This window comes from Physcomitrium patens, chromosome 25 (genome assembly GCF_059467195.1).
Source record: "Physcomitrium patens ecotype Gransden chromosome 25, ASM5946719v1, whole genome shotgun sequence".
NCBI classification, from domain to species: domain Eukaryota; kingdom Viridiplantae; phylum Streptophyta; class Bryopsida; order Funariales; family Funariaceae; genus Physcomitrium; species Physcomitrium patens.
Genome location: NC_143434.1, coordinates 3,441,717 through 3,459,881, shown reverse-complemented (window position 1 = coordinate 3,459,881; position 18,165 = coordinate 3,441,717). Strand labels below are relative to the sequence as shown.

The 18,165-nt window shown below is 28.8% G+C and overlaps 1 protein-coding gene across 1 annotated transcript; it reads left to right on the top strand.

The window, feature by feature from the left end:
• Window positions 1-8,789: 8,789 nt before the first annotated feature.
• On the top strand, window positions 8,790-10,832 carry LOC112278245 (protein STRICTOSIDINE SYNTHASE-LIKE 3). Its single transcript, XM_090247794.1, has 4 exons — window positions 8,790-8,804; window positions 9,051-9,204; window positions 9,506-9,782; window positions 10,224-10,832. The coding sequence occupies exons 1-4, from the start codon at window positions 8,790-8,792 to the stop codon at window positions 10,624-10,626; spliced, it is 849 nt and encodes a 282-aa protein (XP_090103920.1). The 3' UTR covers window positions 10,627-10,832.
• The last annotated feature ends 7,333 nt before the right edge of the window (window positions 10,833-18,165 follow it).

Genomic DNA, 18,165 nt, shown 5'->3' with positions numbered 1-18,165 from the left:
TATATATATAGATTGTGAGGTTTATTCCTTTAAAATATAGATCCTTTTATTTAAATAATAAAAATAAATTAAAATGGATGTAGAATCATATTTTTTATATTTCTAAATAAGTTTTATTTATTTATTTATTATTTATTATTTTTTTTATGATACTTCATTATAAGTATTTAAAAGTCATTTTAAGCATTCACAAGGATATTTTTGATTTTAGAGCATAGTTAATGATTTCTTGGATTATTATTAAATTATCAAGAATACAAAATTGTGATGGAATTTTATATAGTTTAAATCACTGATTTCTATGAGATTTTCTAATAATTGTTTTTGAAGTGTTTTGGTATATATCTTTTAAAAGTATTAGGATAGGATAATAAGTCTTCAATAGCTTAACATCGTTCTTTATACACAACCTATAAATTTAGAATGTGCCTTCAACATGTAATTATTTTAGTTATTTTTTAGATTTTTTTGAAAATAAAATATAACATTTTTATTTATGGTTTGGAATTTCTAGAATATGTTATCATCATTTAACTTGTTAATAATTCAAATTTTGATTTGGTACTTTATGCAATGCTATTTCTTTATAGCAAGGAAATTAAATAATTCTATATTTATATTAGATTTTATTTAGATTGGCTTATATTTATTTTTTTCTCATTGATTTTTTGTTTATGTATGACTAACTATAGAATATTTAAATGTATGTACAGTAATTAAAATTGAGTTTTTGAGTTATACTAAAAGAATATTATACAAAACATCATATGTACATTAGACATATGATGTTTATAATGTAGTATGTGCTCTTAGATTCTATCCATTGTTACTGATGTTCTAATTTATTTCTTAAATAATTCTACTAGAATAAAATAATCATTGTTCATCATATTTTTTTAGTTCATTTTGGTTTAATTGATTGTATCTTTAATTGTAAAGTCCCTTTGTCTACTATCATAATATTTTTGTTTTTATTCGTATGTTAACACCTCTTTATATCTCTTTTTTTTTACATTAGGATTTTTGTTTGTATCATATAGTCTCTTGTAGCTGTTAATGTAATCAGTAGTATCTAAGATAAACCTATGTCTAATTAGAAGGATATTTTTATCTATAAAGATTGATTTCTTATTTGAAATAAGTTTTATAGCTTAAATATCAATTTTCTATTTATAACATATATTTTATGCTATTTAAAATCTTATGTCTTAATGTCTTATAGATTTTTCTTAGATATTCGATACCATAATAATAACAATTATTTTCAATGACTAATTTAGATTGGCTTTTATTTATAAAACAAACTATACAAACTTTTTATGTAAGTTACACCTTTTAATATAAGATAGGTTATAGTTTTAATTAATTTTATCATTAAAAAAATTTTAAACTCTAAATTTTCTTGAAATCAAACTTAAGTATCTATGCTTGATATAGATACATTACTACAAAGATTTGGTATAGAAATAAAAAATATTTTTTTAAAATTTTTATATATTCCAAAAAAAATTATTCTTTATTTTTTTTCTTTCTTATTTTTCTTCAAATATTTTAACATAGTAATACTATTTATTGCAAAAAAAATTAATATATTATTTTCTATCAATAAAATATGTAATCACTACACAAATGAACACATAGTCTATTTTAGCATAGACAATACCTTTAATAACCTCTACTATGTAAGATGAAGGCCTAAATAAAACTTGACATATTTAATTGGAAATCTAATTAGATTTGTTAATATTGAATATGGAATGTTGGCTTGGATAGATGAGGGAGTTAGTTCATTCTTGATGGAAATTATTAATTGGATTGCAATAAAGTGAAGTAATATGAAGGCTAGATTTATTCTCCATTCTTGACATGAGTAGAGATTGAAGAAAGGAAGGAAGGAAGGTATTGAGGCATAGGCATAGACACATAGTGGGCATGGAGGTATATTGTTTGGAGAAGGTCTAGTATAGAGCAAGCACATTAGTGGTCGTGGGATTAAACAGATTTTGTTAAGATCCGCAAAGCACTGCTGAAGTTGGAAACCACTATGAAGTATTGTAAGTCTAATAGTAGAATAATACCTTGCCATAATATATACTTGGATTTGATTCTTGGTCAATGCAAGTGCAGTGTATAATTATAGTCAGTAAAACTCAGTTGATTAGAGGAGTTGATAGAATAGAGAAAGCGAGAATAAAGAGTAGAAGAGCAAAGAGCAAATAATGGTGGTAAAGATTCTTTGATTAGATTTAATACCACTAAATCACAAAATATAATATAATAATTTTTTTCTTCTTTTCTTAGATTAATGTATACAATCAATTAAGATTAACATTCCTAAGGACTATTAGTTGGCTAACTTCCATAAGTCATATATCCACTAAAACATAGCTAATACAATATTTGGACATAAAAATAGAAGGCCTAATGGAAAAGGATGAAGGTATTGCATCTCGACAAGAAAAACAACACTCAAATAAGCTGCTAATACCTCACTTGAGTAATAATTTTAAAATACTACAAGTCTTATTTTTAGATAGATACAATTTCAAAGTAAGAACCACAAGCCAAATGCATATGCAACCTAATCATCTACTAGCAAATATTATAGCTCAATTGAAGTACAACTTTGATATACTACAAGTTATCTTTTATATTGAAGAGCTTCAAATCATCACAGTAATTAACAATAATGAAATGAAGCTTATAGTCATTGATTATATCACAAACAAAAGCCCAAGAAAATCAACCCTGAAATAATGAGCTTCTTTTGTACTTCATTAGACACTAAAGAAGTGCTCTTTAGTAGACAATGGCTTCTTCAAAGTCATATTCTTAATTTTAGAGGGTGTCTAGTATGCTCTCAATATTCTAGTCAACTACAAAGATAAAGAAATCTCCTTTAATCCATAGACTTTATCATTTTTTAGCAAAAAATAAAAAACATATAAATTCCTTGCATATCCAATTTAAATTCAATTCTTAGGATTGAGCCAATATCTACAACAAGAACCTTGTTTAAGGATACTAACATCTTAATTACAAAAAGTATTCTTTGTGAAATAGTCTTCTTCCTACTAAGATGGTAAGACTAAGAATTAAGCTTAAGGTTTTAGATGCCACCAAATTATCAAACAAAATCAGCTTGCTAAGTCCATCTCTAAATCTTCTCTTCATATCTAAATTAATTGTGTTTAGACTTACAAATCAATACATCAAGTACGGAACATTTGGATATTAGGAATTGGAATGCAAATCAAGGCTATCCATCTCTAAAAATTGGAAGCATAATATCTATAAGGACCATGCCCAAAAATTCCAATAGAATCTATGAGCTATCTAAAAATGACAACAATGAGAGAGGAACTCGACTTATCTACAATCAATAACATCAAGCATTAGGAAAGATCCTCTTCAAAATAACTTACCAAAAAAAATGACATGTCAGATTCCTCCATGCTATACAAATTAAAGACAGTTTTAACATATGAAGGGAATCCAATTACCAAGACTCCTCAACCCGAGTACATGTTCTTCATAGCTACAAAACTATCACAAGATTGAGAGGTAACATCCATTGAAAAAAAAAAAAAAAAAAAAAAAAAAAAAAAAATCAACAAGAAAAATAAATTATATACTTACAATATTAAGGAATTGTAATCTACTCCAAAAAAACCAATCTTATATCATATGTCACATAAAAGGATTTTAATTCATCTAGAAAAAGAAACAATTAGAAAAAACTCACCTATAGTCTAAAGCAACATTCACAGCCCGTGCAGAAGACATAGATTAAGAAAAAAAAGGACATTGAACTACATCATTACTAAAAGAATTATTCATAGCAATACAATTTAATCCACATTCAAATACACAAATTACAAGATATAGAGTCATTCCTATATTCTTCACAAGAATAGAAAAAATATCAAATAAATATTTCTACAAAGTCTTTATTGACCTAAACACTTGTAGGAGCCAATTAGTAGTATTTATTTAGATATTAGCTTTAGAAAATCATGTACAATGGTCATATAATCTATTTTAAAAAGTGCAATTGTAATCCTAGTTCATCCTACTATACATACACCATTACAACATCAACAATTGTAGGCAACAAATAAGCCAATTTTAATTCAAAGGAGATAATAGTTTTTAGAATTATGTAATATATTCTATAGAGAGGGGCATATACTTGGAGGGTACAACCATGTCAATATCACATAAACTAGCTATTTATATTCAAGACTATAGAATCATTATAGAATTTTGAATAAAGTTTGTAGTTATACAAGTAAAGATTAAATCAATTAAAATCCTAAACATCTATGCACCAAACACAATAAGACAGAGGATACAATTATGGAGCATGCTAAGTCATTATCATTTTCTTCAAATTCTTGGATAGTAGCAAGGGACTTCAATATAATAGAATTATATATAAATAAAAGCATGGGCTTTAATATACAATACATGGACTATAAAGAACAAGCAATGTAGACCAACTTTACAATACACTTGGACATCTTTAATATATTCCATATAAATTTGTACTATGAGATTAGTATCAAATGGTTTATATGGCAAAAAAAATCCCACACTTAATTTGTTCTAAATAGATAGATTATATATAAGTCAAGAACTATACAACTAAGGATACATATATGGCTTTTGGCCATAGATAGCATATATCTCGAATCGCTCTTCGACATTCTTCTTGATAAAATTCATAAGAAAGTGAAGGCTCCACAAGGCCTATTTTAATTAAGGATATATATATAGTGTAAAGGAAAAAAAGAAAGTTTATAATAAAGTAGAAGGTTGCAATGACCAACACCAATCTTAGTACCTTAGAGAAGAAGGTTGCAATCGCCTTTGAACAAATCAAAAGGATAAGCACATTGTTGAAGAAAGAAAGGAAGAAATAAGATAAAGCATGCTACGTAAGTCAATTCTACAAAATCAAGGAAGCAAAGCAATGCCTCTAAATAAACTAATTTAATTTAAAACATAAAACAACCTGAATTAAGCAAGAATTATCTTCAAAGAGGCCAATAAAAAAAATGGAGACAACCAAAAACAAATTAATAATACTATGGAGCCAAGTAGATAAAAAGTGCTGAAAAGAATTTTTTGAATTTCATAAAAATAAAAACACAAAATTAGCATTGAAGAACTGATAACTATCAATGGTAGGAACATGACAATACAAATCAAAGTAGTCAACAACGTCTATTAATTCTATAAAACTTTATATATAAATGATCTAAAGATTAAAAATAACCAAGTGACTCAAGACCACTACCTATAGAATATATCAATGAAGGTCACTCCTACACAAAATAAAGAACTTACTACCTCCATGTCCATAATGGAGGCTCACAAGATTGCAAAATATCTCCTAAAGAACAAAGTCACAAGTGAAGAAACCATATCCACCAAATTCTTTATTGAAATGTAAGATATAGTAAGTCAAGACATCACCTTGCTCATCAACACCTCCCTCAGCAACGGATGCTTCTATAGAGACTTCAACAATAGGATCATTAATTTCTTCTTAAAAGGAGACATGATATCAAACATTAAAAACTATGTCTCCATTATGGTGCTATCAATGATGTATAGATTAACTACAAAGGTCCTTCCTAATCGATATTGCTAACTTATAGCAAATCGACATAAATAGGATTTATTAAGAAGTGCTACATACTTGATAATATGCTGTTGGCCTAAGAGTCAATTCACTTGACTAGAGAGAGCCAATAAAATCTTGTCATCTTATTCATCAAGTTCAAAAAAATATACAATTGAATCAATTGGATTTTCTTCCAACAAATAATGAGAATATTGAGATTTTTGAAAGAATAGATCAAATAGATGACAGCTCTCTACCAAAACACTCAATCAACCATTTTGGTGAATGGATAGAAGAGTCAAAAGTTCACCTCAAAAAAGATTGATTAGACAAAGGTGCATGCTTGTATTGTATCTATACCTCTTTATCTTAGAGATGCTATTATAGATGATTAATAATCTTGCTTTCATAATCAAAGATCTTTGCCTCTCTAACAGTAGTATAATTTGTGATTAATGCTTTGTAGATGATACAACCTTCTATTTCAAAAAAACCCTCAAGGATATGTAATGCACATTAAAGATGCTTGAATTGTTCTATGCAATCTTAGACTCATTAATCAACTGGAACAAGACAAAGGGCTTTATAGATTAGACTCTTGAAATTATACCCTAAGGTTAGTAATATAAACAATATGGTTTATATTGCTTTGTTAGGTTATAGCATATATAGCTCCTTTGTAAAATCTTTATTATAGTATGGCTTTTGATCAAAGAATAGAGATGCAAGATCCAACAAGAGGAACACTACAACATATGTACCAACTAGATCTTGGAATGGCAAAACACGCTATCTTTGCATGTTTACATATTACTTCAACATAAAAAAAAAATATACAATCATGAAGAGGCTTGCGGACCTCACTACTCTAACATCATATGGAACGCTATACTCTAAGGCATATTTCTTACACTTACTAATGATATAAATGTAGAAGAATAAAGCACATAGGCAATAGCAAAAGATATTCTAGTATAGATCATGCATAACACTAAGCCCTCAAGAGAAGACTAATTATCACAAGACAAGTAACATAACTTTAGTCTCAAGTATATCCTAACAAATACAAACAATACATCACACATAGTTGATGATGAACAACTTAGGCAACACCTACAAAGAATCTAAATACTTAGATCTAATTGAGTATTGAGAACCTTATGGCTAATCTTTAGATATTTGGATGTATTCGAGGACCTCAAGTATGACATATAGGTTTCTAAAATGAAACTTTTCATCTAGCTCGCTTCATGTGCTATAGTAGATTAATCCATTGTAATTTTTCAATACTTTTTAATATAAGATTTGATCCCTCTTTGTAGTACTTCTAGAGCACTTAATCTTTTTCCAACCTACTTTTGAGCTTCTTCATATTTCCATCATAGACAATGCCTCCATTCTACTCCTCTTTGCTCCATTGCCTCTTTCACTCCCATCCCCACAACACATGCATCCTACTTGACATCTCTTCTCAAAACTCCTCATTTCTTGCCCCATTCCATCCTTCATCTTCACATCATTTTTTCAAAGGATTTTATTAATACATGTGAAATAAATGGTATAAATCTTAGATTAATTAAGTTTTGTGGATTTTTTTGTAATAGGAATTTTATAAAAATGGTTAAATTACTTTTCACCATTTTAAAAGATATTATAAAACTTTTTTGTAATGGTTTGAGTAAAATTATAAAAATGTTATTGAATATAGTAATAAAAAAGTATCATTGCAGAATGCCATAAAATAATTAATTTATAAGAATGAATTTTTTAATATATTCTTTAGTTTATTTTAAATCATGAATAAAACCTTAATATGCTATTATTATCCTGCAATTCAAATAAGTGTGTTTGTTTTTCTTTTGGAATTTAATCAATTTTATTTACAAGATGGAATTTAATTATTTTTAATTTTTAGTTTTCCTTTTCTTATTCATAAAATAAAATTTCAGAGTTACATATTGCGAAAAAGAAAGCTTGCATATATTTAACATCATCAGACGCAAAGAATAATACTTCTATCAAACATGTCAAAAGAAGAATCCATTGGATCCTTGTGTCCAGAAACAAACTGCATAAATCACTTTAAATTGAAAATAATCCTAAGTAAAGCTTTTTTGTTCATACATTCAAAAATATACAAAGATTGAGTTCCTCTCATCATATCTCTTTAAAACCCAACTTCAAGAAAGAAAAGTCTTAAAAACCAATGTCACTCACATTAACCAAAGACTTCATTAAAAACATTTTCATATATATATATATAAACACATTATATTGTCAGGTGAATCTGTTTTTTCATAATCTTTAAATCCTTGCTTTTGTAGCATATTATTTTATCATTCACATATACAAACAAATAAACAAGTGAACAATAATGTCCCACAGTCTTGAACTCCGTAAACTAGATCCAACCTAGCATTTACGTTCACTTGTACGCTTACTTGTACGCTTACTTGTTCGCTTACTTTTATGCTTACTTTTGCACTTACATTTATTTCGACGTTGCTGTGATGGTGTCTACGACGTCGAAGGCTCGTTTCTGCTTGAGAGCTAACGCCTCGAAGCTGAAGAAGCTTCGGAGCCTCGGCGGGGACCTGTTCCTGAAACACATCTCAGCATGAAGCAACACTGCACGAGATTACTCTGTTTGTTCTGGCAACGCCGCACATGATTGCGGCGAACTCATGCACTCGATTTCCACAACGCTTTGTCAGAAGCACGACCTCGCCTGCGCCGTAGACCCGGTAAGCATTTAGTATTTTAAAATTGTGTGCAATCTGTACAACAACTGTGTCCTGCTTGTCTTGAGGGCTGAATGTCCTGCTTAATGGTGGATGCGTGAAAGTAGGGAGGAGACTTTGGGACTCTGGAGGACTTGCCAATAACTCATTCCGTCTTAAATGCATGTCATAGGGGCGTGCGTGCTCTGTGACGCAACACACAACGACTTAAATTGAGAGGTATGAAGGCGCCTGTCCAAATCATTCTCGATGCGTATGCGTGTATATATATATATATGTATGAATGAATGTTATTACTGATGCTTGTCACTGTTGTGAGTCTTCCTTTTTTGGCAGCCTCATAATATCTCTGCGTCACCCAGCCTCATGTGAAAGAATCCTCGCATCCTGCGCTAGAACAAGTCGCTGAACCAACCATGCTCATGTCTGAGGTGCTTGGTAGGTGATTTTGGCCCTTAATGTTTTTGGCCATCGATAGGCAAAAGTAAGGGAAAGATGGTTTCCTTTTTGATAGGATTCCCCAAGTCACTCTGCGAATGGTGTTGGTGGCTGTGTGGAAATGTGATCTGGTCACCATCCACTCTGCCCGTCGGAGGTCACCATTCAAAATGTGGATCGCTGATTTTGGCTCAAAGCGACAAGTTCTAATTTGATGTTGATTTTGAAAATGAATTTAGGACGTGTGTGGTACTTGGAGTGGCTGCAGGTGCAAGCTGGGATATTACCAAATTCACTTGATTGTAGATCCGCTATCTGCACATTCAGGCAGGAGACTAGAAAGAGTGTCGCGAAGTGAAGGTTCGAGAGCGTTCTTAGAAGAAAGGAAAAGAGGTGAAAAAACATCATCATTCTCTATGTTCAACTGAGGCTTTATACCGTCTTCTTAGTTTTGAATTCGTGGGGGTAGAGGCGTCGGGTGTACATCAAGAAGCATGTAGAACAAATTTCTAGGTATTTTCATTCAGGCCCATGATAGTAATTGCACATGATAGTAGTTGCGAACGAGGGAAATTGGATCACGACACGGGTGGAGAGCGAGGTACACGGCACCCAAACAAATAAACCTGCTTTTTCTTCACAATGGGACCATTGCTTCTGATCATTGCAGTTCTGGCTTGGTTTCTTGCATCAGACCCGCTCGAATTCTCCACTTTATCTGGAATAGATGACTTTCATGCACAGTACGTAGCTCTACCTCCCTTCAATCCTCTCACAAAGATCACCCCTGATGCGGAGAACAAATTGCAAGCGTCAGCAGTCATTGGGACTGGTGATATTTTTGGACCAGAGAGCATTGTTTTCGACGCTCAAGGAAAGGGTCCTTACACAGGACTAAGTGATGGGCGAATTGTGTGCTATGACGGACCTGAGCTAGGTTGGAGCACTTTTGCCACCACCAGCAAGAATCGGTAAACCTGTTCTCTGAGATCCCTATTGTGCAACTTCTACATTTCATGACTCATAGTTGTCACCAAGATTTAGGGTCATAATAAAAGTCGCATGAGATTCCTCAAAATAAATTGCACTTGTGTCTAGGAATGGGCTCCAGACAATTGCTCTTGAAAACTAATTGCCAAAGTCAAAACACAACATTTTCTTCATGATTGCATAAAAATCAGATACGATTACTGTTAATCGTATCTGATTTTTATGCAACCATGATAATTGTTCAGCGACTAAAAATATTTTTACCATCTGAAGAAGTGCACACATGAGAGTAGGTGCACTAGATGGTCATCATACCCGTGGAATGTGGACAATCTTTTGGTGAAAAAGTGAATGGTCTAAGCATGTTTAACTGCAACTCACTGAATTCTATGAGCATTGAGGAACCATTGCATGATTGGCAGATTGTTGAGGTACTGGATCAAAGGCCCCAGTGCTAATACATGGGAGGTATGGATAGATCTGCCCGGAATACCGGACAATGTGCGCCGAAACAACAATTGTGAATTCTGGGTAGGGTTTCACGGAAAACGCACATTTGTAGAAATGCACAGTGGAGCAGTTCCATGGTTCCGTCACTTTGTTGCCAAACTCCCTATTCCTTCAAATTATTTGTATAAAATCGTTGCGCCAAAAGCCCATGCTCTTATTGTACGATATAGCCCTGAAGGTCAGGTGCTGGAAGTTCTTGAGGACCAGACAGGAAAAGTGGTCAAGGTTGTTAGCGAGGTAGAAGAGCATGATGGGAAGCTGTACATAGGGACGGTTCTGTTTCCTCAAATAGATATTTACACCCTGCCAACCTGAGCCTAAACCCAATCTCAGAACGCAGAATTGCATCCTAAATCTTTCAGGACACCAGTCTGACGCTTCCAATATGTTCACCCTACACGGTCTATTACATTCAGCGGATGTAAGCTTAATCTAGAAACGTGTATTGTCATGTTCATAACTTTGCCATGCATTTATGTTGCAATAAACCCTGTGTTTTGTTCCGTGGAGATTTTTTACAATGTGGTTCTGTAGCATCTTTTTCCACAGAATATCAGGTTCAAATGCTAAGTGGAGAAAAGAAAATTCCCTCAATTTCCTGGCAAAATGCATGTGGCATGGGTTGTGGCAATGGTTGCAATCACAATTGTCTGTGTCTGTACTATAGACAATTCCAAGAGATTGTTCATAATCAAGTCCACCTTAGTTGATAAGACTGTGTTTGAGAAATTGGACCTGTAAAAAGTTTGGATCCATAATCTTGGTTGAATTGTATGCAACTTGATTTCCTTCAACAAGAAAGAAGTAGATCAAAAAACTTCCACCAGCTGCTTCATCATTTGTCTTTAATAAGTTCTTGTCATGTTTTTTAGAAGTTCAATATTCAACTTGAATAATTGACTTTAATGTCATCCTCCTTAATCATTGCTTGAAAACAATAATAATGCTATCCAGTAAAAATTCATAAATGTATTTGTTAATATTTTATAGAGAAATTATGTTTTATTTGCTGATGTTTAACTTTAAATCATAAAATTCATTTAAAAAGGTTTCTTGGAAAGTTAAATCTTGGTGTAGAATAAATAAATAAAAAAATCAAGTTGTTTTATATGAACTAAAATATATATTTAATTATTTTCTCAACAATAAGCATACCTATGGAAAGACATTAAGTGGTATCCTTAGCCAATATCAAGATTTCTTGGGCATTTTTAAAAAAAATACAGATATTCTTCTAGAGCATTGATCTTATAATTATTCAATTGATTTACAAAAAAGAGCTCAACCACCATTTGGACTAATCTACAACTTATGTTAGAATGAATTGGTTATATTAAAAGAATATATTAATAAAATTTTTACTAAAAACTTCATATACCATTTAAAATCTTCAACTGGAGCTCCTATCTTATTAGTGGGAAAAAAAAGATGGATCTCTATAAATGTGTATAGAGTATCAAAGATTTAATAAGATGACCATCAACAATAGTTATTTCTTACTTCTAATTTTAATATTTTTTGATCAATTAAATCAAGCAAATATCTATACAAAAATAAATCAATGAGGATCATACAACTTAGTTTTCATAAGAAAAAGAAATGAATGGAAATCCGCTTTTTGAACTAGGTATGGACATTTTAAATATAATATCATGCCTTTTGGACTCATAAATGTATCAATTGCTTTTCAACATCTTATGAATGATGTTTTTTCGGAGTTTTTTTTAATAATTTTGTTATTTTCTATTTAGATGACATTTTAATCTACTCTAAAAATATAAAAGAATATGAACTTTATATTTTTCATATGTTATAAAAACCTAAAGATGCAAGATTATGTGCAAAGATGGAAAAGTATGTATTCTATATTATTAAAATTAACTTCCTTGGATATATTCAATAGCTTTCTATTTCAAGAAATTTTTAATAATAGAAATCAATTATAAAATCTATAATAAAAAAATTCTTATAATTATAGATTATTTTCATAAATAATGTCATTATTTAAAAGATACTTCTAATCTATTCATTGTGTATATAAATTACAAAAAACTTAAATACTTCATGTCAATGCAGATGTTGAATCATTACTAGACTTGTTGAAGTATGTCATTATCAAGATTTGATTTTATAAACACATATTCACCTGAAAAATAATAAGGTTTCTTAGACATACATTCTAGACATTCTTATCTTGTATCAAATGAAAGAGATGCAGCTTTTAATCAATAAATAATGATCATCTTAAAGCTTAAGTAATTTCATCTTTGAGCAATAAAATCAACATTAACTATTGATTCAATATTTGTCAAGTAAATTCAATCAAGTATTTCTTATAATCCTCTTATTTATGATATTAAGAATGTTTCTTCTAAGATTTATGATACTTCTAAATTCAAATTCAAGAACAACCTATTCTATTTTGAAGATTGCCTATATGTTTCAAAAAGAGAAGCACATCACGACTTTTCAGTGGAAAGGCATGTTTAATACAATAAGACTTTGGAGCTTATATCTAAGGATTTTTGGTGGCTGCAAATGTGAAAGATTATAAAAGACTTTGTACAGTCATGTGATATTTGTTCTCGATCAAAAACTTTTGATCATCAATCCTATAGACTTTTCCAACCATAGCTTATATTGAAACAATCGTAGTCTTTTATTTCTGTGGATTTTATTATGGATCTTTTAAGTTCAAGTTCATACGACTTTATATTTGTAATTGTAGATTGCTTCATCAAAATTGTATATTTTGTATTATGTACAAAATCTATTTCAAGTGAAAAAATAACCAAGCTTTTCTTTGACAACATCTATCATTATCATAGATTGCCAAAGGATATTATATTAGATAAAAGGACACAATTTGTATTAAGATTTTCGAGAACCATTTTTAAGATATTGAAGGTGGATATGAAATTGTCTGTAGCCTTTTATCTTCAAAGTGATGAATAAACAAAACTTATGAATCAAGTTTTGGAGTAATATTTGATATATACCATCAACTATTATCAAGATAACTAGACAAATTTTTTGCCATTTTTTAAAGTTTTCATATAAAAATTTAATATATTTTTTTATTCAACAAACATCTTTTTTTGCTAATTATGGTTATCATCTATGATTTGATACTTTTGACTTTTCAAAAGTTGATAATCCTATAGTGGAAGATTTGTCAAGTTGTTTGTCAAAGTTACATACAATAATAAAGGCACAATTAAAAGAAGCTTAAGAATGACAAAAGTTCAATGCAAATACTTATTATAAGGAATAATTACAATTCAATGTAGATGACAAGGTATACTTACTTTGTTGCAATATCAAAATTACTTGTCTTTGTAATAAGTTTGATTATTGGAGGCTTGAATCTTTTACTATTTGTGAATAAGTCAATTCTATTGCTTATTAATTACATCTATTGGAATCTATGAAGATCCATCTCATATTTCATGTATTTTTTTTTGAGTCATATAAAATGATGAATATTTCAAAAAGAAGACAAATGCCACCTCTTCCTATAGAAGTAGATAATAATTAAGAATTTGAGGTAGAAGAAGTCTTAGATTTAAGGTGATATTAAAATAGATTAGAATATCTTATTTATTACTACAGATATAAAATTAATGAATACATATGAGAGTCAACAAAGAATCTTGCAAATGCAACAAAGAAATTGAGTCTTTTCATTGATGATATCTATCATAATTAAGATAAAAAAATAAGATCTATAAAAGATAATCATTTCTTCTTGTAGAACTCATCTTTAAATAGAAGGATAATGTCATAGATATACATATTTACTCCAATAATTATCTATATGATTAAGAAGAAGTAAATAAAAATAAATTAATTTCATAATATCTTTTAATTTTTTTTTAAAAAACTTTATAAAATTTAGTTTTAACCTTATATATATTTGTAATTGATTGATAAATTAAAAACTTAATTAATAAATTAATCACCTATCACACATACTAATAGCTTATAGAATAAGCTAACTATATAATGCACATTTAGAAATTTTTTCTTATAAGCTAAGATATGTATCTTGCAAAGTCAATACATGTTAGAGACCTTATAGAACATTGTCACATAGTTTTTAGTTAGATAGTATATGTGGAAGCAAGAGTGAAGCCTTTTTTACTCTTATCAATGCCTTTCTAGTCCTTAGTCTTCTTTCAAAACTTACTAGTCTTCTTGTTTTTGGCAATAGCTATTCTAATTCAATATATTACCATCTTTGAGTGATTTTTTAATCTATTTGAGTGCTACAAGAGTATATTGAGTTTTCTTTCTTTGAGATTTATGTCCTTGATACATGCAAAGAAGATGACAGCTCAAATATTTTTTGTACATATACCACTAAAAAATATTGTCACTATTCTATATGAAAAAAATCTTATAAGTTTTATATTTTCTTACACTATTTATAATGAATATCAAAAATTATATGAAAATATTCTTGAAAATCATCCTTCCATTATTTTCTCAATGGATAATATGAAAGATAATAATTTTTAGTATACTTATCAATGTGATGTTGAAAATAAGATAACAAGTCTTTTTTTTTTGCACATGCAAGATGTGCTAATTAAGCAAAAAAATATACATCTTCTATTATTGTAGAGTGTATTTATAAAAAAAATTGATTTAAGATACCTATATTATATATAATGGTTATAATGAATTTTAATACCTCTTTCATAATTGCCATTTTTTTCTTCCAAAAAGAAATAGAGATTTTTTTTTCTTGGATTTTAATTCAATTGATTTAATTATATGGACATATTTGATATATTTACAATAATTGTGATATAAATTTGGCATTAATAAATACCTTTGAGATTATTTTTTTAATTTTAATATTTTAATTTATATTTGACATATTTAAAAAAAATATTTGAACAAATTACAAGATGTATTTTGCTACATATTTAGAATTAGGTTGATCTACATTTCTAAAAGATTAGAATAATGTCATAAATACTTTTACTTAAGTATTTTATAATAAATCATAGAATAGTATTTCTACCAAGTATAATCCAATTGTTGCTACAACTATGAAGTACTTGTAAAATACCTAAATTATAGAAAGAAATTTTTTTATAAGAGCTTTAATAAATGACTATTTATACTTTAGAAGTATTACTATTTCTAGAATTGAAGTCAATATTTTGCTCTTAAATCATATTTAAGAGTGTCTACTAAAGACTTACAAAAGATACAAATTTCTTTACTTTAATTTTTTGAAAATACAAAAATGGAGATAAATAGTCAAGAAAGTTTAGAGAAGATTTGTATATGCTACAAAAATATCATTTTTCTTTTTTCAAATGTTATAAAAAGGATAATAATATATGCTTTCAACCTTACCTTTAAGTAATTTAAGTGTGCAATTGAAGTTTTTAAAATAAACTCTTGCATAAGTACTTTGACAAAGACATTTAATATGCAAGAAAAATATGAAATAAAATAGAATAGTTTTGATTGTGGCTGATTTTCACGTTTAATTTCATCTAATAAATATTACAAGTTTATTGCCTTCTCTACCACCACAAAATATATTTGCTAATTGTAAAGATCTTTACAATGTCTTTGACACTATAAGACGAAGTTTTGAACTACTACCTCTTCATCAATAAGAAAGTAGATACTAACCTTCTAAAGATAGTATCTATAAGTATCCAATTAAAAAATCCAACAAAAAATCAACCAAAAGGTCATACATACAAAATCTCTAATTGTACAAAACACAATGAACATTCTATACAACAAAGTGACATTGTGAAAGCAACAACTTATATTAGTCATTATAAGAATTTCCAATAATACAATGTGTAGACTTGGATCCCTTAAAATCTAAGTAGGTCACAAATATCTACTAATACAAGTCAATTATAATGAAATAAATATTAACTATGTATAATTAATAGGTATAGAGAAGGAGTGATTATGATTGAACAAGTTAGATTTGTTTAGTTGTTTACAAATTTTTGCATGTATTGGATTCAGATTCATTCAAATAAGCATAGATACATGGATATTTTTTTAATGAAGGACAACATTACAAGAACCCTTATTATGTCTTGAGATGAATACTCTTTATTTGAGTGTCTTTACATAATGCAAGAAAAGTCTGTTGTCTGGTGGTGCTTATAGCCCAAGCTTCTTCATTATGTTTGCACATAAAAATAAAATATAAATTAATAAAAAGATGAATGTCAACTTTAAAAAGTAAGAAATAGAATATTTTAATGGTATTAAAACTCCATTATTAGAAAGAAGGTGAAGCAAGATCTATTTATCTTTAATTAGAGATAGGATGCTAATAAGTAAAAAAAAGAACCTAAGATAGAAGATGATAAAAAAGCAAAATGCTATGGATAGAATTGAAGCTAAAGATGCATGGTGCATAAGAGTCTAGAGTTCATTAAATAAATAAACTAGTCTATGCAGGGTTTATAGTACATTAAAATATAATACTTAGATCATGTTTTCAACATTACATACTTTGCATATATGAATTCAATGTAGAAATAAACGAGCAAAGAAGCGGGACCTAATAATAAAATACATACTTGCATAATATTAGGTCTTTATCAAGCTCTACATCCAGTGCCATAGCTTTCTCTAATCTTCGTTGTTTCAAGGTTGTTTTTTTTTTTTTTTTTACAGTTTCTTCAACAACGCATCAAGCAACTATTTCATTTCTTTTCTTCCTCAGCTCTTCTTTGCCTTCTCATTGACTTTCTTTGTAACTTCTTGTCTCAAGCAATCTCTTTTTTTTGATCCATTTGAATTCCAAGCCTCTCAAAATTAACCTTTAGTGTTATAAAAAGTTCATGAATAAGTTTTGTAAGGACTATCAAATCTAGTAAACATCTTAAACAAACATTCTTTAATGCAAAAAATCAAATTATTCAAACGACAAACATATAGTGATGGTATATACTTATATAAATTAATAAAATCAATACTCATAAAGATCCAATAAAACAACAACAAAGATGTAGAATCAAGTTGATCCAAAAGAAATATAATACTTGATCTACTTACAATACAACTTGGAAAGCTTGATCTTGTTCTTTATGTAAATGACAATTAAATTGTTGCTTCTCTTCCACCAGATAAGATGCTACTAAAATTAAACCTTCTTCTTCAACAACTCTCTATAATATGGACATTAATTCTTTTATTGTCTTAGAATCTTTGATCTATTTTAAAATTACAATTAATTAAAATACCATTATTTTATAGAATAGTAATAGGTTAAAGATAAAATATCATAGATTTCTCCTCAGAGCCTACATTCAATAAAAGATAATAAGTAGTCAAGTAAAATTTTTGGATTTATGTTCACAATCCATGGTAATTAGACAGAGTATGTAATTGAATGTTTAGCCCTACTATAATATCTTTTATTGAAATATGTTCTAACAAAGTTCATTTCAAATAGAAGACTTGATCATTTTACATATGGGATGTAATGAACCTAATCAATATAATATGATCAAAAAATTTTAGTCCAAGAAATAATTAACCAAAAATCATCCATTGTAACTTACGTATAAATTTTAGTGAGTCCAAACTTCAAACTTATTGAAGAAGTACAATTTATTGATTGTTTGAACTCATCACAATAATACAAAAAGAGTAGATAGCTCAAAACACACTATGATTAATATGATTAATATGGATTTTAAATAATACTACCGTTCATTATAGATCAAAATTTTGTCCTTCTAAAAATAAAAATAAAAATAAGAAAAACTTAAAAATATGTAAAATCACAACTATAGGATTTAAATATCTTATATCAACTATGCTTGATGGTGTCACGGATATATATATTTA